This window comes from Dysidea avara, chromosome 2 (genome assembly GCF_963678975.1).
Source record: "Dysidea avara chromosome 2, odDysAvar1.4, whole genome shotgun sequence".
Lineage (NCBI taxonomy): Eukaryota > Metazoa > Porifera > Demospongiae > Dictyoceratida > Dysideidae > Dysidea > Dysidea avara.
Window position 1 is genome coordinate 21,998,020 of NC_089273.1, and position 26,194 is coordinate 22,024,213.

Consider the following 26,194-nt stretch of genomic DNA (forward strand, 5'->3'; position numbering starts at 1 on the left):
TCTTAATTCACGCGCACGGGCTTATATCGTTTTACAGTCGATTGCACTCCGTAGGCTCTATGGCAGCTGTATGGTCAGTAAGACATGTTAAGACCATGATTGTAATTTCACCCTAGCTATATGATATTACTTTTCTAGTGTGGTTATTGGTAGGTGCCATTTTACTGCTATTCATTTCAACAGGGGAGAACCCTATTACCAGATACAAGAAAGTCCTATATATGCAATCAATCCAGCCACTGTAATATTATGGTACTACTATCAAGTTCCATTATAAATGTGATAGTCAGCATAAGGTGGTCATTACATGATACCTGCTATTCAACACTCAGGTGGTAGTAGAGAAAAAAAGGAAGACCCATTGTACGTAGCTGTTGTGTTAAGCGAAAAGGTACGACTCAGGCCAAGTGACACAAGCAGTGAAAAACTCAAGCCCATAGATTTACCTGTTGTCAAGTTATGCATGCCTGACTACAAATAATCAGTCTGTCAGTAGAAAATTCAGTTTAATAGAAATTCCATAGAAATGTTTAGCATTATACCCTGAAGCCACTGAAGGTATAACCAATAATACAAAAGCTGTAGTGAATGAAAAGTATGTTGCTATTTTTTTGGTACAGTATTACTGCACTGTGTGTGTGTATGTGTGCAGTTGGAAGGCCATTACACTTAGTTCAACGTTACAATTGTTATTAGTAGTTTGGATGATACATAACAGAACAGCCCGGCTTTTCTGTTTGATGTTGTGTGGCGGTACCTCAGTTCAAAGCTTTGGGGTATATCCTACATATTGTGTAATTACAAACCTGCATTAGCCAATTCAGATTATGTGGGTAGCTGCAACTGCAGCTGGATCATTTAAATAATTTTCCACCCACCACCCTACTGTAGGTGCAACATTTGTGGCTGTTCCTGTGAAAATAGAACATGTGGGTAAATAAAATGTGCCTTCTTTTTAAAAATTTCATGACTAGAAAGCTAACATGTCAAAGCCATGCAATTTGGATTAATTGGTTTCATAATGCAAGTAACAGAATACAATTTATTCCAAATATTGAGAAATGATCTGTTGGGTGACAACATCTACAGGTAGTATGTTCAATCATACCCTATATTTTCTCCAACCTGGTTAACTAGCTTACAAGAGCAATAAGGTGTCATGTATGGTGTACAAGAAAAACTGAATACAGTCAGTGAAGGAATCCAACATTACAACAAGTTAGAATGAATTTTGCTACAATGTGATGGTTCAAAATTTAGTTGCAGTTTTGTATGTATATTTGTGCATGCATAATTGGTGAAAAGCTGCCAATCCAGAATAACCCAATAATATGGATATGGATAAAGTACCTTCCTATATTCTTAATTATTATACAGTGACATGTAAAGAGGGAAATATTCAGCTGGTTAATGGATCTATACAATCTGAAGGACGTGTTGAGATATGTTATAATGATACTTGGCATATTCCACAATCTGATTATAACTGGGAGATGGCAGAAGCTAATGTGGTTTGTAGACAACTTGGATATACTGGTGCTACATTAGCCCTTGAAATTTCCTTTTATCCAGAATTGATATCAGAGGAGAATATATTAGACCGTAGATGGCATTGTGTTGGAGATGAATTATACTTACATCTGTGTCCATATAATCAATTAATGCTTATTGGCAGTTTGCTGGTGTTGTATGCCTTAATATAAGAGGTACATTTTAATTATTAATTTATGTACTTGCTGGCATATTTACAAGAAAGTGTGTTTTTATGTACATACGTATGTATGTATGTATGTATGTACGTACGTATGTATGTATGTATGTACGTATGTATGTATGTACGCATGTATGTATGTATGTATGTATGTATGTATGTATGTATGTATGTATGTATGTATTTATGTATGTATGTACGTATGTATGTATGTATGTATGTATGTATGTGTGTATGTATGTGTACATATGTATGTACATAGATGGGTATATATGTATGTATGCACATAATTACATACATAATTATATTATATATTTATCATTACCACAATTTATTATTATACTCAGATGGATGTACCATCTACCCAACCTAAGTTGCTGAAGAATGTGTGGAGACATGTCCATCAGGAACATTTGGAGTAGTTACTGGAAGTGTTGGTGATGTGACCACTGGCTGGTTGAGGAGCTGTGAACCATGTTAGTTACAATATACACTTTACCGCAACCCTAGGCCTTTTATCCTGTTATCCAGCATTTTCTGACAAAATGCTGTTGCTGTTGTTGTGGAGAACTATTCATACCATAACTTCCGATCCCTTGACAATTTGCAACTTTTCAATGAAGTATATTGTTACATGAACTCCATTGCAGAGAGTTGAAATTTTCGCAGAACAACTATGACGCTATATTATACCAAATTTTACTGCAATAAAAGTTGCCAGAGATAAGAAGTCTTTTGCTAACTGCATTATCTAAGCCCTAGTGGCAAGCCCTATAAGTGATTTGAATTGTTGATGGAAGTCTGTAATGGTTGGATGTGCTATGTGGTATTAGATAACAACCTGAGTGTGCTGTGTATAAATATTTTATCTAGTTACGTATGAATGGCCCATAATTTGGCTTAATTCCTTGCTGTCAAATGGCCCATAATTTAGCTTAATTCCTTGCTGTCATTTTCCACTCTACCTTTCTTCAGTAATAATGAGCCTGGTTTCTGCAGCAGCCTTTATCAGATCCTGTGAAAATGCCATTCTGTGGTAATGTGTTGGAATAGTGTGTAGTGAGTTGTAAGCCTTGGAGCTTTTGTTATTTGTGTTCTCCTACACTTGGAAGTGATTTGTGTGGAAGAAGGGTTCATGGAGAGTCCACATTGTACACACCTCCCCCACCCTCCGCCCTTATTTGTATTACCTGTGATGTTATTGCACACACACAAAAAAGCTGCCCATATTTTGGGCATCAGTAACTTGAACATCCACACATTAGTTTCTAATAAATAGAATAATTGGTACAAAGTTTGTTTGCATAGCTTTAGTCACTGTGAAATCACTACACTTTAAATTACCATATCTACAAGCAAAGCTTTGTGCATTGAAACCAGGTTTCGTAAAATTCAAAAACACATAGTAGTGTGACAAGATTTTTCTAAGCAACTTCAGTAGTACACATATCAAATTTTAGTATACGATTGGCTTATTATAATTACTTTGCTTTTCTTCTCGGCTTGCACACTTAGTAAGTAAAGTGCAAATGAGTTATCCGGCTGATTTCAGCACAAGTAAGTGAGGTTCAAAAATGAATCTTGGTACCAAGTTGGTGTGAATACAATAATCAATTATAGAGTGACTATTCAGAAAAATTACATCAATATGTTGTCATGACTACAGTGTAAACTGAAACAGTTTGAAAAGAGAGTGGCTATTATAGATACCTAAAGCTGCATGATTTAATTTTGTGCAGGTGCAAAAAAACAAACATACACTAAATCTAGTAGCTAGTTTGCAACATCCTAGTTACAAACATAGCTGTATAGTAGCTACTACATTTATGACTGTATGAATCTTCTTGAGTATAAACAAATTGAGTCCCTAAAATACCCATAAAGTTCAATCTCATTGCACTGTTTTTTCATCAATTTTCTGGAGGGGCATGCCCCATACCCCCTGGATAGAGTATGCATATGGAATGTTTGGACTTGCACGTGACTAATCATGTGTATAAAATTAAAACATGATATATATAGGGGCCCCACTTCAACTCTTTCCCAGGGCCCCTTAAATTCTCTGAGCGGCCCTGCAAGTCATCCTTGAGCTGGTTAAAAGTCACCTTTTAGATAGCTCATCTAAATTACAAGTCATCCTTTAGAGATTTCAGCTGCATTCAGTACAAATCACCGACAGTTTGGTTATTTTACAAATCACCCATAGAGGGTTCACCTAGGTCACAAATAACCCTGTACAGAGTTTAGCTTTACTACCCAACTCATCCTGTAGAAGAGAGTTCAGCTATAGGTAACAAAGTCACCGTGTAGAGATGTTATGCTACATGTCACCCTATAGAAAGTTACTATAGAAAGTTTAGCCAGGTTGTAAGTTATTCTGTAGTGAGTTCAATTACATTAGTTACAAGTCACCCTATAGAGAGTTTAGCTACTTGTAGGTTGCAAGTCACCCTGCAAAGGGTTACATAAGCAAAAGTCAGTCACCCTGTAGAGAGCTCAGCTAAGTTCTGTAGATTGTTCAGCTAGGTTACCTGTAGGGAGTTCAGCTAGGTTACAAGTCACCCTGTAGAGGTAACTAGTTACAGTATAAGCTACCAGAAAGACACCATGTAGAGAAATCTCCATGTATAAAGTTTGGAACACCTGGTAGAGACCTCAACTACAAAGTAATCCTTCAGTAGAGAGTTCAAATGGATGTACAGATCATAATTCTCTCTTCCTCAATCCTGTAGCAAAACAAAAGAAGCCTTAAAACTGGCCATAGGCCAGCTTTACTTATAATGGTAATATTTCAGATGACCTAATAAAACCAGATAGAACTATCATACCTATTCAAGTAAGCTGTACACTTGTAGCAATTGACGGATCTATCAATAACTTTGGTGACAGCTGGATAATACCAGACCAAACAAACCCTGATTAGGTGAAGAAGCACTTAGGAAAAGAAACGCACCAGGTATTTCTGAGTGTTCTGCTGATCCTAATATATTAGAAGGACAAACTCTAATATATTAGAAGGACAAACTAGGTGTGGTGATTTGGAACAAGACCCTTTTACTGCCTGTCATGATGTAGTTAATGTCACACAATATGTAGCCAATTGTCAATTTGACTATTGTTGTTGTAATGAGACACAATGTGAAGATTGCTACTGTGATGAATTATCCAGTTATGCTAGTGTTTGTGCTGATGCTGGAGTGGCTATATCAACATCTGATATTTGTCGTAAGTTGAACACTGTATGTTTAGTTACATACAGTGAATTATCTGTGAATACAAAACATGTTACAAAGGAGGTATCAAGTGACCGGGCTTGCTAAAACAGCAGTACTCGTGTCAACATGCTATAGTCATAATTATAATTTTTAGCCCTTATTAAATATCTACTTGGCTTTATAGTGCATATTACATATGACCTGTTCTGTTATGTGATGTACATTGTGTCCACAAGACGTGTTTTGCACATACAGTAGCTATATTCATCAATGATAAGTATGCAGAGTTACAAATTAAGAAGTGCTATATATGTAACTATAGTCATTGTATGTAACATTTTAATTGGACAAAAAGTTGACAAGAGATACACTATTATAAAGGATCTTACAATTTTTTTTTGTTTTTGTTTTGAAACATCTCATGCTAACAGATGCTTATAACATGTTGCCGTATATTCAAGATTTCACATTGACTCACTTTTCACTACTATTGCTAGATACATACGTTTGTACATATCAAAAGCCATTGAAGGCAATTGTGAATGGCGGAGTTATTATAATAACCATGCTTGCACATTTCTTAAATTTTTTGGCGTACATCCACAGCTGGCCTTTGGACGGATGTGGCCACGTGCCTGGTTTACTGAAATTGTTTTCAGAAAAGTGTGTGTGTATGTGTGTGTATCTTCCAATCTGCTATGTTAGTCTGTACACACCCATGTGAGCAAAAATGTTAATGGTAAAAGCAGCTTGCACATAAAAAGTAAAAGTGAAATGAAGTCTGTATTAAACTTCCAAATAGGTGAACTTTGCTCTGATTTTGTCTCTACTGGGTGACTAGTTACTGTGTATAGCTAAATTCTCTCAGGGAGAGACTTGTAATATAGCTGAACTCTCTACTGGCCATGGGTGACTTTTAATGTAGCTGAACTCTGTACTGGCCATGGGTGACTTTTAATGTAGCTGAACTCTCTACTAGGTAGCTTGTAATGTTGCTGAACTCTCTACCAAGTGAATTGTTACAGGTGTATGTACGTACATAGCTGAAATATTTACAGGGAAGCTTGTAACGTAGCTGATCTCTCTACACTGCATGGGTGATTTGTAATGTAGCTGAATTCACCACTGATTGATGTGGCTGTACTCTCTTGTAATCTACTATAGCTGAACTCTTTATTGGAAACATGTATAATGTAGCTGAATTCACTCTGTAGAGGGAGACTTTTGTAATGTAGCTGAATTCTCTATACTGGGTGTCTTGTAGATTAGCTTAACTCTCTGCTTGGTGTCTTGTAATGTAGCTGTGTTCTCTGCTGAGCTGTAATGTACTGTATCTAAACTCTTCTCCAGGGTGAGTTGAAATGTAACTGAAAAGGGTGACCTATTTGTAGCTTAATTCCCTACAGCATGACTTGCATGAATCTGAACTCTTCAAAGGGTGATTTTTTGTGGCTGAGTACTTTTCAGGGTAGCTTAAAACACTTTACAGGATGACTTGAAACATACTGACCTGTCAAAAGGAGACTTGTTCATAAAGCTAACTCTCTATAGGGTGATTTTTTTGTAGTTAAACTCTCAACAAGTTGACTTGTTATGTAGCTAAATACTCTGCATTGTGAGTTGCTAAAGCTGGGCACTTTATATATTATTAAGTCTATAACAGAATGTGTAGTTGATTGCTCTAATAGGGTGACTGCACTAATAGAGTATTTGATCAACCTCTTGTTACAGGTTAGTAGTTGGTTTTTCATTATAACTCACAGGTTCTTAACCCAGATGTGATAGTTCAATTTTCAGGTTTGTCTGATACATAAGCTAACGCTGTGTAAAGGGTACAGCATAGTTGAAAACAAAGCATAATGACCATCTCCCTTCTGTTACATAATTTTTGTTAGGGGTGTGTTCTGTACAAACTTGATTTATGTACAGGTTCATTTATCATAATTTTGTTATAAAAGTAAACAAACAAGTAGAAAGAAGAATTAGGAATTTTAAGTTGGATCAGGGATAAAAAAATTTGTGAAACAAGGGAAGTGGTTGCCAGTCAGTTGTATGCAGAGATTGGCTGATGAGCAGTTATTAGAATCCCAGTGTGAAGAGGACGAAGATGACATTAAAACATCCAACAAAGCAAATTTGGTTCTTTTAGACTAAAGGAAGGCCCACTATGACTCAGTGCCTCATAAGGGTTTGTGAGTAGTTTTGAGGAAATTAGATGTAAAAAGTATGGTGCTAGTAAACATCAATAGATAATTTCACATGACAACAGGATAATTTCTGTTAGGAACTATTGAATTACGGATGTGTAAAACGTAATTTTCTTGTTTCCTGTAAACTACATACTTGTCTGTCACGCTCCCGCATTGGCTGTACTTGTCCACTGTCTCGATGTAAACACAAACTAAGTATACTTGCTATAACTATGTCAGGAGTGAGCATGCTTAATAGCAACAATGTAAATAATCAACAAATCTATATAGTTACAGTATAGATGCATTTTTGCAAAGGGATAACCAACACAAGATTAATATCTGTATGATTTTTGTTAAAATTTCTGAGACAGAGTAGGCTAGTCTAATAGCACTGACAATACTGTTCGTGTAAACTACCGTAGCTAGATTGAAACACCAATAACTATAACAATATTGAAGTGGGTAATGTTTGAAAGTTCTAGTTGGTTATACCCAATAAAATGCTGTATTGCTAACTAGTGGTTCAGTCAATATTTATTTGAGCAAACATGAATTTTTAATGTTGTATGTTAATATAATGCTGCTAAGAGTGCTAACTTGATATTGCTAAGACTACCTTTCCTTACATCATTAATAAAGTGATGTGAAGGAGTAGATCTGTTCTGTTCATTTTTAACAGCATCAGGAATGCAAGCAAAACTATAACTACAGTAGCAAACTAATTGCTGCTGCAGCACTGATTAATTTGGTCTTTTAATAATTATGTATTTCCAAACATTGCTAGCAAGACATTTTGATTATTAATTCTACTGGCTAGATTTCAATTTTTGCCCATACCTCAGCACATCACAAAAATTTTATTATGACTTGTTATTCATCTAGTTAGTTATAGTTGGCCAACTATATTCTATCTTCAAAAAAATCACTTTACGTAATAAGGAAAAACAGAAGGAGAAGCGTTGCTTGAATATTATTGTACATAAAGTACCAGAGTCCTCATCAGAGGAAAGTCTAACTAGAAAGAATAAAAACATATATAGAATTTGTGATTAAACTATGCGAATCTCAATTCTTGAAAATGTGTGCACTCGCCAACATTGTACATAATAACCCTAACTCTCCAAATATAGCAGGTGACTTTAACTTCCCTATTATTAATTGGAATATGGCTCAATATCTGGACACCACTACCCCCACACCTTTTGATGAACTCCTTCTAGACTTTATTAACACTGATGGCTACACACAAATGATTCGATTCCCCTACCAAAAAACATCATAATTATTTTGGATCTGTTCCTTATGAACCAACCATCTTTAGTCAAATCATGTAAAGTTATTCCAAGGTTTAGTGATTATGAAATTGTACATATATGCCCACTTGTGTGTCAGCATCTTGGAAACTTAATTACCACAAATAACAGCTCAAATCAAAAGATTATCATGGCAAAGCAGCATAGATACAACACTGCCAGCACAACCAACCTCTCGACAAAGGACTGGGAAAGCTATTACTATATAATCTGAAGAAAACATTACAATGCATTTGTCATAGATCTCATAACAACTACTTTTCATCACTGTTAGAATCACATAACAAATGTACTAAAAGATTTTGGTCTCTTGTTAAAGTAAATGAAAAGATCAAGTTAGTACGCCCTGTATATTAACACACTATGTTTTCATGGACATACATATATAGATAGTAGAGATAAGGCAGACATTTTATTCATCAGTATTTGCTAACTGATTCATTCCCCACCATCCATGGATCCCCTTAATATCGATCCAAGGGGCATACAAGAACTGTTAGAAGATCTAGACATCCATAAACCATCGGGGCCAGACAATATACCACCAAGATAACTAAAAGAAACTGCTAGTCAGATGGCCCCCTATTAACCTTTATTTTCCAAGCCTCTATTCAACAAGGAACTGTCCCTGACGAGTGGAAGAAAATGTTGTGTCAATTCACAAGAAATGATTAAAAAGAGACCCAGGTAATTAGTGACCTGTCTCATTAACCAGTATTTGCTGCAAAACTCTCAAACACATTATTTATTCCTTTATCTTTACACTTCTTGATAGACATAACTTTTTGTGCAATGGTCGGCATGGCTTCCGCTGTAAGTGGTCATGTGAAAGCTAGTTGCTGGGTGTAGTAAATGGTTTTGCTATAGCTTTGAACTCTGGAGAACAAATTGATGCTTTGTTTCTTTACTTCTCCAAAGCATTTGATGAAGTGCCTCACAAAAGACTGCATCAAAAATGATCTCCCCATGGAATAAATGGTAGAATGGACCAAAACTCTTTGACAGACAGAACTCAAACAGTTGTTATCAATGGAGAAAGCAATCCTTCTACAGCACTTTCTGGTGTGCCACAAGGTACAGTTTTAGCACCCTCACTGTCTTTAATATTCATCAACGATATCATACAAGACCTCCACTGCACTGTCAGATTCTAGGCAGATGATATCTTAATTTACAACACTATTCATTCTCCCAGCAACTCTGAGTGTTTTCAACAAGACTTGTTTGTTTTACAAACAAGGGCCTAAAGGTAGAGTTTAACCCAACTAACTGTAAAAATACCTGGTGAAATCACAATCTTTTCTGGTGACATTCACTAACTTTAGTTTCACTACCAGGTAATGAAATTATTTGTCAGTGATGGTCACTAGCTTGACAGTGACCATCACTAACTTTCAAACTATAGTGACAAAAATGTTAGTGAAATCACTAAGTTGTCTAGTGGATTCACTAACATACTAGTGAAATTATTTACTTGTGTAGCGAAATCATTAACCTGGTAGCAAAATCACTAAAATACTACAGTAAATGATTTTCACTGTTCATATTATGTTGTGAACATCCGCAAGTAATTGAAAGTGTGAAGCATCATCAGTAACTTCACTACCTTACAAGCATCACTATACAATGAAAAGTGTATAAGCTAGTTCTAGAGTTGCACCGATAATCGGTTGAATAATCGGTAACAGCCGATATAAGGTGATTTTGCAAGTATCGGTATCGGCTACAAAGAGGAAGTTATTTGCCGATAACCTAAACCCACAATCAATCATTAACGACAGTAATAAACATGTGACAGTACTAAAAGAAAGCAGTGAATGCAGTGGTAAGTGGTAAACATTTATTTGCTGTACCTGTTTATAACTATTTAGGCTTGTTTATGTGTGAATAGTGTGGCTGCAAGGCTATAATAGGCTGTGTATATTTATCGGCCGCCCACTCAATCAACCAATCACTATTTGGAAAGGGTCTGGAATCCCACCAAAACTCCGTTTGAGAAGCTGACTTAGGTGTTTTATAACTACTTGGGGTTAGTGGCACACTGGTAACAAACATTGTAGAATTGGCCGCCCACGCAAGTAATTAAATTATTTCAACTAATGTTATACACGCACATAAACTTTAGATGATTTTTGCTCCTTCTCCCCTGACCTACAGAATAGAAGAATATCGGTAAATATCGGCATATCGGCTACAGGAATGAGTGAAACATCGGTATCGGTAAAAGTGAAAATATGCATATCGGTGCAACACTATAAGCTACCTATGTGTATGCTAAATAGTGAACACAAGAGACAATAAGTAACTCATGCAAAGAGCATGTCTATCACTGTATCAGTTTATATACCTGTATAGTCAAATGATAGTCTGACAACCTGTGAGTAAGTGTGGATCGTTGGAAAGCATGCATGCAGTCGCACAACTAAAGTTCTTAAATGTAGTGTTACACTAAATCAAATAATAAAACAAAAATGGCACAAAACTAATACAAGAGATATCAGTGACTATCACAAGCATGCAGGTTCTTTAAAACAACATTGCAAAATAGTTTTCATGAGTGTTAGCAAATATAGTACATCTGCAGGATGCTACAGTAAAGGTTACAATATCTTGATACCATCAATCGCAGATCATAATATTTCATCTCCACTCTGATGCACACACTAGCCAAGTATACAGTATACATTGTGACAACTACAACAGAAGAAGAAAATAAAAATACATCATAAATTTCTCATGTGCATTTCACTGATTACTATATACATACACTACAGTATACAATACAGTACTAACATTGAAGCTTTAAGATTTTACAGTTTCTAATAGACATCCCATTGTCATAGCTATAATCAAAAGGACCACCACAAAACATCTATGAATAATATTTGACAAACATCTTACTTGGAAAAACCATATTCACAACATCTGTCATAAGGCTAATTCAGCTTTAGCTTTTCTGAGGAGGAATGTTAATCATTGTCCAATTATTTCTGCCAAATCTCATTGTTACAAATCCTTCGTTAGACTAGAATATGCCTCACCCATATGGGCTCCTCACCTATAATTTGATGTTTATGCTATAGAAAAGATTCAATGTAGTGCTGTAAAGCATACAATGAACAATTACTCATGGAGAAGTAGTACTACCATAATGCTCACATCACTCAACTGGCCCTCTCTTATATATTCTAGAATTATGATGTACTTATTGCAAACTATCCATGTTCTATAAGATAATTAATATTAAAATGGAAGTACCATCTATTTCATTAACATCAATGTCATCAATTACTAGAGGTCACTCTCAATGTTTCAGGATCTCACAAACCAGAATTAGCTAAATCTTATTCTCCTTCTTGCCATCCACTATTAAATTATGGAACCAGCAATTTGCCAGAAGATATTGTCAATCAGCCATCTATAAAGGACATATTAATAAATCATTTAATGTCAATTTGATTACCACCCTTTTTTCATCAATGTGGGGGGATAAATGTCATAATAATTTGACAATTACATGGTACAATAATTACAAGGGGTCAGGAGTCCATTCTCAGGATTACAAAGTTACTAAAATAAGTAATAATGACTGGAGCCCTGACAAGACAAGAATAAAATAAATGTAGCTACTTATAAAACTAAAGTTACTAAACAATTAAATGCATGGCATATTAAAGTTCAAAAAATTGACTGCATTCCAAGACAGATGCGGAAGCTCAAGAGTTAAATATCCTGTATGAAAAGGAGATGGCAATTAACACAAGCTGCCTGCTGAAGTATGCAACGTATCAGTAGATAATACACATTGCTAAACTTTGTAACAGTCGCTGGCATGAAATGGCCTAGACAGCCAACTTCAAATGTCACAAGATCAAGCAAAAATCCAGCATATTGAAGATCAAGCAGCATTGAACCATAGTGATCTTCTTTATGGATCCTTGCAACCAAAAAGTGATGCTGAGTATTAGTAACCACAGAGAATTCTAATATTAAGCACGATGGAATCTGTGGAAACTAGCATGAGATCAGGTCTGCTTAGAGTAGATGTGATATGAGGTGGAATAGTATTGGGAGACTACGTACATATATAGCAGGTCTGTCAAGTCACATGCATTCAACCTTCTCTCATGCTCACATGCACACAGTCATCAATCTCACGCAATTCAAAAGTCTCCTCAGCAGTTTGGTGAAAGCAATGAAACCCTCGAGGTGTGCATTATTTAAAGTAATAGTCACATGATCCGTGGATTTACCACCTTGTACAACTAGTCATATTACTGTAGTTACTTTAATCTACTGCATAACTTAGTTACAAAAGTAGCTGAACTTTCTACTATATCATTTGTTTGCAGCTGAATTCTCTGCCGGGTGACTAGCTTATAGCTGAACTTTCTACAGGGTGATTTGTTTGTGTAGCATAAAGTAATGAGCAGGAAGAGAACCAGAAATTATCAGACAGGAAACTTCATAGTTTTGGGTGACCTCAAAATCCCATTATTTTATTCCAACAGTTTTTTTGATAGTTCTCTGAAGTCAAGATTAGTTGCACACAATTCCGACAGTATGGGATGGTGAAACAATGTACAAGGGATTGCAGACAGATATGAATCTGCATTGAAAAGTTCAGAGATTTCTGCGAATAGCTATATAATTGTACAAGGATTGTATGCAGTTCTCAGTGAATTGGATTATGCTAGTGCACGTGAGACCAGCCAGGGAGTACAGTTTATCTAGGTAGGATTAACTAGTTCACTAGTTCAGATACCACACTCATAATATATTATTCTGTAATATACCTCCACACATAGCTGTAGCTAGTTATAGAATAGCTAGCCACAGTACAGTGTAAATGTATTGGTTAACAATTTTGATCTTACAGTTCCAACACATTGATAAGTATTCTATTCAGGCTGAATATAAGGCATGGATTTTGAAAAACCTTATGTCTTCTGTTCTACATTTTCATTTTGCTGTTGAGAGGATATTGAAGTTTGTGAAAAATTGGTTGAACCTCCCCCGAAATTGCACTCCTGGAACTGCTTTCACCCGAATGTGTTGAATCTACCTTTTTTACCTCATCTGAAGTATAGTCAGCTAAGTTGTCATACGTTCTGGCTATTGAGCAGTCAGTTGATCCACTGATTGTAGAGCTGCGATGTTCTGTACTAGCCAACAGTCCAGATGTCTCTCCCACTGTCCTTAACTGTTTATCTGCTGCTAAGGCTTCAGCTGCCAATGTCCTCTCCACTACGTTCAAGAACCATACACATCATGATTTATGTTGTACTCATGTTTTATGGGATTCAAAATTCGAAACATTAACTGTAATTTTTAGACATTGTCACTCTGGAGCAAGCTTGTCCTTTATGGAAGAGACTGATTGATGTATGGCCTCCTTGAGAAACAGCTGTCCTTCTCACTACATGCTGGTTGCGATACTCTACCAACTTCTATGAACCTGGCTAGGTCGAACATCATTACCAACCTTAAATGTGCTCTTTGTGAAGCTCCCCAGCCCACAACAAACCATATCTTGACTGGATGTCCTGTTTCTCTTGATCAAGGCAGGGACATGGTTCAATCCTACACGTTCTCACTCACAGACTCCAATAGCACCTACCTGACAATTATAATCTTTTAAACAGCCATAGCTACTGATTTTCCTTCCTAGCTGAGTTTGTGTTGCAGATTAGCACACAAGAGAGGAACATCGGTGATCTACTTACTTCCCCTACACAATCTAATCCATCTGTAACCAATCTGCATCATGAACAGAGAAAGGACCCCAAGCTAACAATGTTCTTTGATTATTTAGAGATTGACATCCTCCCTCAAGATGAGATTCTGCATGCCATAAATAGCTATTATTTTTGTATTGTAAGTTAATAGCAGTGGTGGATTGGGGGGGGTGTGTGTGGGCACGTCCCCCACCCCCTTCCTTCATCCCTTTCAAAATAAATTGCATACAAGATCGAGATACTCTACTAGAGCAGTCACTCTATTAAAACAGTCACAGTGTTCTCATGAGGCATGCAGTGTAGCTTAACTATGAAGCTATGAATAAGGATCTTTATATACTTAATAGTAAATACATTTGGTAAAGGGCAGCCATTATTGCTAACTTTTTTTTCTTTCTTCAACTTTTTAGCAACCCTTTCCAAACTCTGGATCCGCCCCTGAACCCTTTCCAAATTTTTCAGCAACCCTTTCCAAACTCTGGATCCGCCCCTAAGTCTTGCCAGGGCTCCTGTACTGTCCATCCAGTGCATGGTACCTCTGAGTCTAGACTCTACTGAGACCCCTGTACTTACGTTGTATTGTCTAAACAAATACGGACGTCTCTCTCTCTATAATCTAGACAGAGAAACCCGCATGCTGATATAGCTAATGACATGGAATCAGTGGCTAAAAAAACTATTTTTTACAACTAGCCCAAACCTGAGACCGGGGGGAGAGGGGGGTAGTGGTACATATGAACCAAATTTTCTTTTGTGTTTGAATTACATATTTTGTGTTCTATTTTGTCACGATTGTTGTGTAGCAAAATGTCAGTGAAGGGAATGATTGAAGGGATTTCAGGGGAATGTGGGAGCATATTCACCTATAGTTGAAACATAATTGTGGCAAGACTGAGATCTGGAACTAGGAAATAGCAGACAAACTTACAGTGATGTACAAACCAATAATTTTTTAGATCAAACTGTTGTTTTATAGGATTTTAAGGTGATCATTTTATATTAATAGTGGACTATGAAAATGACCATAACTGATTGTAATTTTAGTGGATCACAAATGGAAAAAATTTGAAAATGGTAATCTCAAGACTGGATCTTGAGGTACTTTTCAGTAGTCAAATCCCTGCAAACATGCACAGCACAAGTATGTAATTTTTGACTTGATTCTTTTCTGTGGTACAGCTTATCATTTAATCTTGACTTTTACAACTAGCCAAATCACCATTTACGGGAATTGGTAAAACCGGGAGGGGAGCGGGAGATTGCTTGGTAAAATCAGGAACCGGGAATCGGGAGATCACGTGTCAATCTTTGCTGTCAAACCCCAGGGGCGGATCCAGGAGCTAGCAAGGGGAGGGGCACAGACAGGTTAAGTTGTAAGTGGTTGGGGAGAGCCAGCTAGATCTCTAGTTCAGTGCTGCATTTTTGAGTAGCAAATAATCACCTCTTAGTGGTCTCTCACTGTTTGATTTTAGCCATTTTGGTCTTTTCAGATGGTTGTGAAGTCTTAAAAGCTGTTTAAAAGGTTCTGAACTGATGCCTTAAACAACAGCAACACGATAATTATTTTTAAAAGGCACTTAGTACGCACGAAGGGTCTGGATGAGAATTTCACAATTAGTTTGACTTTGGTTTGCAAGTGAATTTGTAAATTAAATGCTAGTAAAATGTTCATATTTTCATGAGTTTCTTGGCTTGACAAAGTTTAGTAGCTATTTAATCAGAAGTACTGACATGTCATATGGCTGCATGGTTCCTCCACACTGGATCCGCCATTGAACCTAGCATACAGTTATGTAGCTATGTATCCATTTAAGAAATGTACAAATGCAATCCCTTATGTGATACTACAGAGCATGCAGTCTGAGCAGAGTCCTTTGTGCTTAATGGTATTAGTGTCTGTGATGTTGAAGAATACAGTGCAGAAACTTCTTGAGAGCTTGTCAATGAGAATGTGGATGTAGGATGGTTGTTTTGTTCATGTCTTTACTTTAATTGTTTGGACAATCATGGCAATATGTTACTCAGTTCAAACACTATGTTACTCCCGGTCTCAGGTTGTTCCTACCAGTAAGAATCATAGAAATTGATAACCCCGAACAAGGTTTACACACCATTTTTAATTTGTTAATGTTCTGTACTGATTGTGCACTATCCTGCATGACCACATCAGCTAGACTGTCTGGTCAGTAATCATAAAATAAATATAACCTCTGAGAATTAGGAGCACGCTATAAAGAGTTAAGAGGTGGAACTGTGAAGTTTAAAGCATACAACAGGCAGACATGGATGGCATTCTGGGGATCTGGGGCCATGTCCCCAGAAAATTTTCAGCTCTTAAATACCCTGAGATAAGATTTCAGACAATTTTTTTAATTTGCTAACTAAATCAAATGTGACTGTTTTTTAATTTTTTATTAATGCTTTACAGCACAAGTACTGAAGGTCTGTAGGACACCTGGTCCTACAGCCTGCTCTAAGACTTTAGCTACAGAAGGTGTGTTTGAAAAGTTGGAGAAAGGAGAAAAAATCCATGACTGGATCTAGGTAGCCTCGAACCTGCAGCCATCCAATTTACGCTCAAACGTTTACAGGGTAGTTGACTGCTCTTCTGAAATTCTAACCCCACCCCTCCCCCCCCAAATCCCCCACATCTGCCCTTAGCCTGAAGAAATGAAATGGTTGAAAAATCACTGAAAAGAAAGAAGATGGGTGTATATACACATGTATGGTTGACATTGTTAATATAGCTTCTTGGCTAAACATTACTATACATTGTATAGCATACTAAGCTACTGTATAGGAGCCATAGGACTGGGAGCATGCATGTGATTGAGTCTGACAAAACCAGTCTTATAGCCCAAAAATACATACTGTATGTTGGCTTAAGATTGTGTATCTCCTTTACTGTATGGAACAGCTAATATTCAGGAAAATCTCCAGGGATTATCATAAGTTGTGAAAATGTTACTTGTTCAGAGAGAACTTCAAAATATTTGATGGGTTATAAGACTGTTTTTGTCAGACCAAATCGGTTTCTGTAAGCTATATAAACTACAGTGTTTAACTAGCTACAACGAATTTGAAATTATTTTATTTATACGTATTTGATTATAGAACATAATTATTAACTTCCCAGTGATGCATGACACTATAGCTAATTCTTGCACTGGACTTATGGTACTGACTTTACAACAGAATACGTGTGCTGTATATAGTTTACAATGCATACATATACAAAACCATCTGGTTCATAAGTACTCATACATACATGTACATGCATGGTCTATACTGTAGAGGATGTTAAATATTGACAACCTTTAATTCATTAATTCTTTTATCAAGAAGGTTGGCCCTCATAATCACATTTTGCTGGAATGGAAGTTGTTAGTATAAGGTTTTTAATTCAACAGTATACCTTATGTACAAAGTTACCGCCAACACAACTGCATGTAGCTAGTATTGTCATTGCATTAATAGTAAATGGGGGTATTCCTTTGAGAAATCACTGGCAATGGTTTAAGATCATACAAGTTACAAATTCATTGACAGCTAGTGGATATAGTCTGGCAGTATACAAATGGTAGGGCATAGGCTTCAGTATAGCTATGAATTTCATATTAATGACTTTACAATGAAATTGAGCAAACCATCACCTTGCTGAGTGTGGATGTTAAGGGCTTCCAACATCACTTATAAAACAGTAATAGGTGTAAACAGTACCACAGTAGTTGCGTGTCTAAGTATTTGAGCTTGTGTACAGCAGGAGTGACATGGATTACTCTGGTTCAGGATTAGATCAGGATCGAGGCTCTGTTCTCCCAGGATATGTTGCCTACCTATCCTTGTTGTTCAAGATGATTGCTACTACTGTCAACCTTCTACTGTCTGGCTGGGTGGTCGACACTATCAAAACCACAAGGAGCTTACACAAGCCTCATAATTTATTTCTTGCTAACTTGCTGGTATCTGGTGTGATGTTTACCGGAGTTGGCAGCCTCATTACTAGCACCATGATGATTTCTTACCAGTTAGGAGTAGAGTCTCCCATCAGCTGTTATCCTTCAAAGATTCAAGTGCTCTTCTTTATCGTCTACCAGATATCATTCGTGATGATAGCAGCTGACAAGGTGGTAGCAATAAGATTTCCTTTCAAGCATAGAAGAATGATGACACCACGTGTTGTAGCTGCTGTTATCTGTGTAGTGTGGTTGCTAGCTGCCATACCTGCCATTTATGTTTTCATCAATGATGTGGATGGTGTTACCGAGGTGCCAGAGTTTGGAATTTGTCTGTTTGAAGGAAATGGCTTCACTGAATTGGTTTTGCTTGTCTTTGCACCACTGTTTCTGGCATCCATTCTTACTATATCTCTCAATGTCTTCTTAGCCATTAAGGCTTACCAGGTGCACAAACAAATCGAGGAGGAGACAAAGTTATCGGGACACAACTCCCAGTCTGAAAACCTTAAAACCTTGAAGAAGAAACAACAGAACATCAGACAGAACAGAAAGCTCATAATGACATTGCTTGTGGTCATTTCTAGTCATGTATTAATTAATCTCTTCTTTACACCTTTATTGATTTTAGGTAGGCTTCTCATCACTTCCCAAGGATATCAAGACTTTCTCAATTACATATTTTTTCCAAACAATCCGCTTGTGACACAATTTTTTGATGTGCTGGTCTATGGGATGTACTTCAAGCAAGTCCGTGAACCAATGATGAGGAATGTGAAGAGATGTTTGAAAATGAACAAATTCAACTCAGTTGCCCCAAAAATGTGAAGGACTAGAATTGTATGTACACTTTATGTAGTGTACCTTGTCCAGTTATGCATAAATATGTACCATATTTTACTGCTGCTTTAAAATGATCTCTTAATGTAAACAAATTATTTGTTAGTATTGTTTGGTATTCACAACTCCAATGTTTGAACGAATGGCAGTTCCTGCATGATAGTTTAGTTCTGCATAATCAGGGTCACTGTAACTTGATACAACCTACAAAAATATATTGCAGTAAACGCTATCTATGCATGGATATTGTTATATAATACCTCTACTCTTGGTGTTTTATCTTCCTTATCGTTTAAACGTCTCAAAAAGGCTATTTGATTACTCCTTTTCATCTGAAGTACTGCAATCTTTCCAATGTCAAGATCAGTAACTTCCTAAAGGAATGATAAATTTTAACAGAGGCTACATATTATATGAATGAAGATATAATTACCTACCTTGTCAATGCTTGGTTGCAAAACATAATTGTACAGGAGAATATCTTGACAGACAACTTTTAACTCAGATAAGAATCGGTCCCAACAAAATTCTTCATTTAAAAACTTGACTCTTCTTTCACATCTCCTTATTTTAGCACTACTGCTGGCCTTTTCCTTTAATTCTAGCAGAAACTGAGTTAGTGGATGATTTGGTACACAGGCCTCTTGAGGTGGACTTGAATCTGTCTGATGTACAAGGGTTGTGGCACCTAATAAAATTTGCATGTACAAAATTTGCACGTGATTACAAGTGAGATGTTTAGGAGAAGTTGCACGTGATCTCCCGATTCCCGGTTCCTGATTTTACCATGCAATCTCCCGCTCCCGGTTTTACCAATACCGCCATTTACAACTAGCCAAAAGTCATTTACAACTAGCTTTTTGGCCGGCCACAACTAGCCCCTTTTTTTAGCACCTGCATGGAATCCTAGACTGCTGGTTATAAATTTAGGCCATTATTTGGTAGTTGGTTGCATGAGGTGGCTCCATCGAGATCATGGTTTGGAAGAATCTCACTCATTCTGGATTGCTCAACTTGACAGTCCTGATGGCCTAGCTAGGCTATTCCCCCCCCATTCACATTCAGTTTTTTAAACAAACGGGCGCCACGTACTTTACAGTAGTCTAGCTGTGCATAGTAAGTTAATAGTAAATATATATAGTCTATATCCATACACTTCAGCGTTCGATCCGCTCTGGTCTGCTTCATTAGAATTCACATCTGTAGCTAAACTTCCTGCGCGTAAATTAGGACAGTGCGTTTTAATTTTTTATTTATAAATTGTGTTGTTCATTCAGTTTTTTTCGAGGTTTTTTTGTTCTGATTCTTGGAAATAATTAACTAGCGTAAGCGATCGATTGTCGACCAGCGTCCGCTTACCTTCGGCGGTGCCCGTACTATACCAGGCGCACTACGATTTATTAGTTTTACAATACCTTTAGTACAAGCATAGTCTCTGCCTGTACTTAAACAACAGTTTCTACGTGACAAAAAGTAGTGACAAGCGATTTCCTTTCTCTCCATTTTCGACCATGGATATATTAAGTCGACCGCTATACATTTTCCAATATCTCAATGTCGACCACCCTGGTTTTCCCCTTTGCCATAGTAATTACATGTACGGAGTTTCACTATTATTCATACTATGGTGTTCTATAAATAGTAAGGTGTAAGTCCATATATAGTGTTACTAAAAAATAGTGTTGTGTTAATATTGTATTCTAGAGTTTTCGGGAGTCAGCTGTTGTGTGAACGCGAAGGAGACCTTCGCCTTCGTTCAGATGATCTTTCATCGCCAGATTAACGCAGCTACTATGAATTAAGTAAGTGTAATAGTCGCTATAACCACTTCCTTTAATTTGAGGCTCCCCACAGCGTGATTCCCGGCCTTGTTAAGCTTCCTGCACCTCAGCCACTCGACTTGTTCTGGGTCCTCTTCGTGCAGCCCAAAGCAAACAGCACATTCATCCTCTGAAATCTCACGATGCTGAATACCACTTTCAGGACAATTGTCTTCTCGTTGCCGTTTCGCTGCTCTCTGACTGTGTGATGATGCGTTTTGCCTTTTTGATCCAGAATTGTTTCTTTGGTCCAACCTTCTTTGCTTTTCAGCCTTCTTCTGCTCTCTTTCCTGCACTTTGCGCTTCTTTTCTTCATCTCGAAGAACTTTCTTTGCCTCTCTTTCTTTTTTCTTTTTGTCTTTTAAGTCTATTTCTTCTTGCTTCTTACGGGCTTTCTCTTCCAGCATAGCAATAGATTTTGCACTAGTCAAAACCCGGGCACAGCTCTTTGGTTTCGATTTCCTTTGTGTAGGAGTTGGATATACGAGGAGCTCTGAAAAAGGAGATCTTGCAGTTGTAGAGCTAGTAGCAGTACCCACGGTGCTTGTAGAGCCAGTAGCAGTACCCACGGTGCTTGTAGAGCCAGTAGACATACTCACGGTGCTTGTAGAGCCAGTAGCCATACCCACGGTGCTTGTAGAGCCAGTAGCAGTACCCACGGTGCTTGTAGAGCCAGTAGCAGTACCCACAGTGCTTGTAGAGCCAGTAGCAGTACCCACAGTGCTTGTAGAGCCAGTAGCGATACCCATGGTGCTTGTAGAGCCAGTAGCAGTACCCACGGTCACAACATCAGCATCCAAAATCTCTACAGCACCAAAGTAAACATGTACATACATAATCACACAGAATGCAAAGTTGTACTAACCAGGAGGGAGATGGTCAGGATGATACATCCGCATCCACTGCACATAAGCTGGATCTGTATAGATGTTGTACCCATTCTCAAATCGTCTTTCAAATTTCTTGACCGTCTCTGCCGAAAAGGTGACTGGTTTAGCCGGATTAAATGGGCAAACACTTGTAGTGCGGAAGCCCGTAGCAGTACCCACTGTGCTTGTAGAGTCAGTAGCAGTACCCACGGTGCTTGTAGAGTCAGTAGCAGTACCCACAGTGCTTGTAGAGCCAGTAGCGATACCCATGGTGCTTGTAGAGCCAGTAGCAGTACCCACGGTCACAACATCAGCATCCAAAATCTCTACAGCACCAAAGTAAACATGTACATACATAATCACACAGAATGCAAAGTTGTACTAACCAGGAGGGAGATGGTCAGGATGATACATCTTGTTACCATGAATAACTCGCCCAGACAACCTGTCTTTCAATGTTGTCGGTGGTATTTTTGTAATCTCGTGCTGCCTCATTAACGCCAAGAATTCCAGACTGTACGGCATTCAATGCGCGTACCATACCATCATCAGTCCATTGTCGTAGCTTCGATGGCCTTTTACTGGCCGGTTTTTGTACATTATTCAGGCGTCTTTCTCTTCGCTTCTTCTTCTTCCTCTTACGCGCCATAGCCTTTTTAATACGCGCCAATTCAAGAGCAGTAAATTTACGGATAACTTCAAGTCATTTCTGTGGTCGACTTTGTAAACACCTGTGGTCGACATAAGATACCGGTCGACATTCGGTCGCTTACGCTAAGGATGTTTGTTGCAGTTCTGTTCTTCAAAGAATCCTCGAAAGAATCAAAGTGATTGTCTTGAGTTGGCCTTACAAAACTTAGAAAAGTAACTGTGGTGAGTTTATCTAACGGCTTGTTGGTGCGGGAGAAGTTACTTATGGCCACTCCAATTGGTATGTACCGGTTATTATATTATTACTAGTTGTTAAAGTAAAGAGCTCAGTATGAGTATGATGTACAAATTATTTAGAGATAAGACAGACACCTCAACTCTCACGCATTTTAATACCCGTGAGACACACGCATTGGATTGTTGTCTCACGCATGGTTTTCCGTCTCCGCCGCATTGCAATTCCTGGAAAATTAATTAAGCTCTTCATGTCAGTTAATTTCACTTCAAACCTCTTGGAAAAACACTAAACAGTGCTCTAATGGCTAAAGATGGAGAGGAATAACTGAAAATAGCCAAAGAAAGTTAAGAATCAGTTCAATTCACACAATGCAAATTTTACAGGAATTTTTCTACTAAGACAAGACCTCACACATAAACAAATCTCACTCATTTTAACATCAGGTCTGACTCTAAGTGCACTTTCTAGGTTGAGGTCTCTGGATAAGATTTATAAAAATGAGTGTTTATAAGAGTTAACCCTGGTTGCTGGTTTCTGGTCCCCGGCCCGCACTAAAATATCAAAAATCTCTAGATTAGTCATTATTGCTATTATTACGATTATGCTGCTTGTTACATATGTGCCTACTGACTCTACTTAATGTCTGTCCTGCTTATTGGCACATGTTGCATTGCTTTCTGGTGTCATGAACTAACTGTAGTAGTTAACTGTATATGTAGAAATTATGTAGTAGGTAGTAATGCACATTTGTATTGATTGTGGTGTACGTATGCATGTGGGATGGCTTTCAATATGGATGACTAGTGTAGACCACGCATTGGCATAATCTGTGGGAACCTTGATGATCCGTTTGGGAACTATGAACAACTAGACTATCATTGCCCCTCACAACATTTCTGGTGCTGTGACTAAGTGAGATGTCACCTTTCGGTTATCCTAACCAGAGTCGTAGAAGTTGTGGTACCGTGGCAGACATACCGATTACTGTATCCCGAAAGACAAACCATAAACAGCACCCGAACACTTGTTTGTTGTGTTTCCCATAGATAATTGCTACTAACGTGGTCATCAAGTCATGGGGGAAGAACTCAAGCGGCTTCGACTCACAACAAGGATTTTGTGCCCACCTCGCCACACTAACCACCTCACTCATGGATATACTTCAGTGATGCAAGGAGCATCCACTTAAGGAAAACTTTATCCAATTTATTGTAACAGTTCAACTGCAAAAAGAAAATTATTTGTGGACTAGACGAGAAAAATATTAGCAGTAACAGATGAAAAGGACCTAGAGGCAGAAATTGTGGTGTCTGAAGAAGCCCTCACCTCTATTAACCACCATATCACACAAGTGAAATGCCTGCTCAGCACCTCTGTTTCTACTCAACCCAGTCAGAAGGGTGTGGTAGTTGCCCAGAGTGATGAACACACCCCTCCCTACACAAGTAAGGATAAGGAAACAGTGGCAGGTGCAGCAGCCTGAGAGAATGTAATTCGATTACCAACCCACATTTGCAGGAGAAGCTCTTTCATGGGAACCATTCTGGGAAAGCTTTGATGGGGTGGTGCACTCCAATTCAACCCTGAGTGCTGTACAGAAACTCACATATCTCAGGTAACACAGTGCAGCCCAAGCCATATCAGGACTCACATTAACTAGTGGAAACTATGAGCTCTCAATAATTTATTCCTTTTGAAAGACAGATTTGGTCAGCCACATAACTTGAAGCATGCCCACATGTAAGCCCTGCTCAACCTTCCCAGTCCCACAGACACTCTCAGTAGTCTTTAAGCATTTTATGATACTGTGGTAGGCCACGTCAGAAGCCTAACTTTACTTGAGAAAAGGATAAAAACCTATAGCGACCTGTTAGTAACCATAATCAGGAGCAAGCTTCCATCCAAGACATGGAAGAATACTGCACGAGTACATGGAAGTGGTGACTTTGGAGGCATTACAACGAGCTATTAAACAGGAGATCCGTATACTTGAATTAGAAGTACAAACAAACCAAACCCACTCACATCCTACAGCTTCATTCCACACAGGTGCTTCAAAGCTTCCTTACAAGCCGTGACAGCCAGAATCAGTGAAGAAACACCCGTATGTATTTTGTAAAGGTCCACACATCCTAACTGAGTGTACTGTAGTGACAAACCCTGAACAGAGGCCGAGATACAATCAGAGACCAGAAACTATGCCTCAACTGTCTGGGCCAACACAAAGTGTCCCAATGTACATCAAGGAACCGTTGTCGTAAATGCCAAAGAAAACATCACACTAGCATCTGGTCCACCCCAGAGAACAATGATCTACCCAGAAGTTCACAAGGAGCACATAACATTTCTATGGAGCCCAACACCACTACAACTTCTATGTTGCAGCACAGACAACTCCACCCCCTCAACAACAGACTACAGGGTTGACACAAGCAGGAATGCACCTAGTCACTGTGCCACCAAGCACATCAACAGTAATAGTTTCTCATGGCTGCTTTTACGTTTGGTAGGTCTATTATGGTGTAGCGCCTAATTAACCCCAGCCTGATTTACCACAAATTGCGTAGTATATGGAATGTTACATCATTTGTATTTGCTTTGGTTTATTGTGTGCATCGCCACCTTTAACAGCATTAATGTGTAGCATGTTTGTGTATAAGCCAGATATTCTTGTCACATACTGTAATTTATAATATTGTTAATATCACTGGAAGTGTAAGTCGATCCACACATTACTGAAGACAGTGGTCTTGTTAATATTTCACTATTACTTGATTGACCAAGTGTTGTTCCCATCACTATTGTTGCTACTCCACAAGTGAGGTCACCACCAAGTGCTACAGGTAACAGTAACTGATCAATGATACTATGATGATATTATGGTACTTGTTGTAGTGGATGATTTTGATAATAGTACAGTAACTGTTGTTATTGTTATTAGAACTTTATTAGAGCTTTAAATTACAGTGACCAGTACTGAAGGTCTGACAGTAACATGTGCTGCAGCCTTTGGATTACCTAACCTAACAAACTGGAACTAGACACTTAAACATTACTTAATCTACAGTAGCTACAATAAGGTGAAACAGAAAATGGACAAAGAAAGGAAAAATCCCTTCTATTGTTTGAAAAAAAAAATCCCTCCTATTGTGGTGAATCCTGGAGAAACTAGAGCTTTTGTATTGATTGGAATAGTTGATGATGACCTATTCGAGATATTGGAGTTTTTTGAAGTACACTATGAAATTGAAAAACCGAGCAATGCCTGAAGTCATATTTGAACTATTTGGATTTACACTTGTAGTTACTGCTAGTGATGATGGTTAGTTTGGGGTATTATATGTAAATCTCCATTTTGTATGGACAATTGTACATTAAGTCTTGAGCAGCTGTTGAGATAGCTATTACAGAACCAAAATTAATATGTATACTGTTTTTATTGTGATAGACCTAACTGGGTTCTCAAGACGGCCATTGGCAGCATCTCTGCCAACAGTCATTGTGTGGAAGTGAATGTCCTCTTTGACGAAGGCTCCCAATAGTCATTCCTTGCAAAGAGCCTAGTTGACAGCTTGAACCTTCATTCACACACAACTGAGACTGTTGCCCTCTCTACATTTAGAAACCAAGGTGCCTGTACCATGAAGGTCG

General features: G+C 37.9%; 2 protein-coding genes across 2 annotated transcripts; one reads left to right on the forward strand and one right to left on the reverse strand.

The window, feature by feature from the left end:
* Positions 1–17,281: 17,281 nt before the first annotated feature.
* Positions 17,282–22,426, reverse strand: LOC136246859 (mucin-22-like). Its single transcript, XM_066038456.1, has 6 exons — positions 22,041–22,426; positions 21,651–21,980; positions 20,120–21,590; positions 19,403–19,653; positions 19,226–19,339; positions 17,282–19,169 (listed from the first exon to the last, which is right to left on the reverse strand). Exons 1-3 carry the CDS (start codon positions 22,177–22,179, stop codon positions 20,764–20,766), a joined length of 1,296 nt encoding a protein of 431 aa, XP_065894528.1. The 5' UTR covers positions 22,180–22,426; the 3' UTR covers positions 17,282–19,169; positions 19,226–19,339; positions 19,403–19,653; positions 20,120–20,763.
* On the forward strand, positions 17,940–18,953 carry LOC136247928 (rhodopsin, GQ-coupled-like). Its single transcript, XM_066039747.1, has one exon. It carries the CDS (start codon positions 17,940–17,942, stop codon positions 18,951–18,953), a length of 1,014 nt encoding a protein of 337 aa, XP_065895819.1.
* Positions 22,427–26,194: the final 3,768 nt, after the last annotated feature.

What these genes read in the sequence shown, in the direction of transcription:
- LOC136247928 (XM_066039747.1), top strand. Translation starts at nt 17,940, where the DNA reads ATGGATTACTCTGGTTCAGGATTAGATCAGGATCGAGGCTCTGTTCTC.
- LOC136246859 (XM_066038456.1), bottom strand. Translation starts at nt 22,179, where the DNA reads ATGCCGTACAGTCTGGAATTCTTGGCGTTAATGAGGCAGCACGAGATT. An exon ending in TCCTGACCATCTCCCTCCTG is followed by an intron (nt 21,981 to 22,040) that starts GTTAGTACAACT and finishes TTGGTGCTGTAG; the next exon opens with AGATTTTGGATGCTGATGTT. An exon ending in TCCTGACCATCTCCCTCCTG is followed by an intron (nt 21,591 to 21,650) that starts GTTAGTACAACT and finishes TTGGTGCTGTAG; the next exon opens with AGATTTTGGATGCTGATGTT.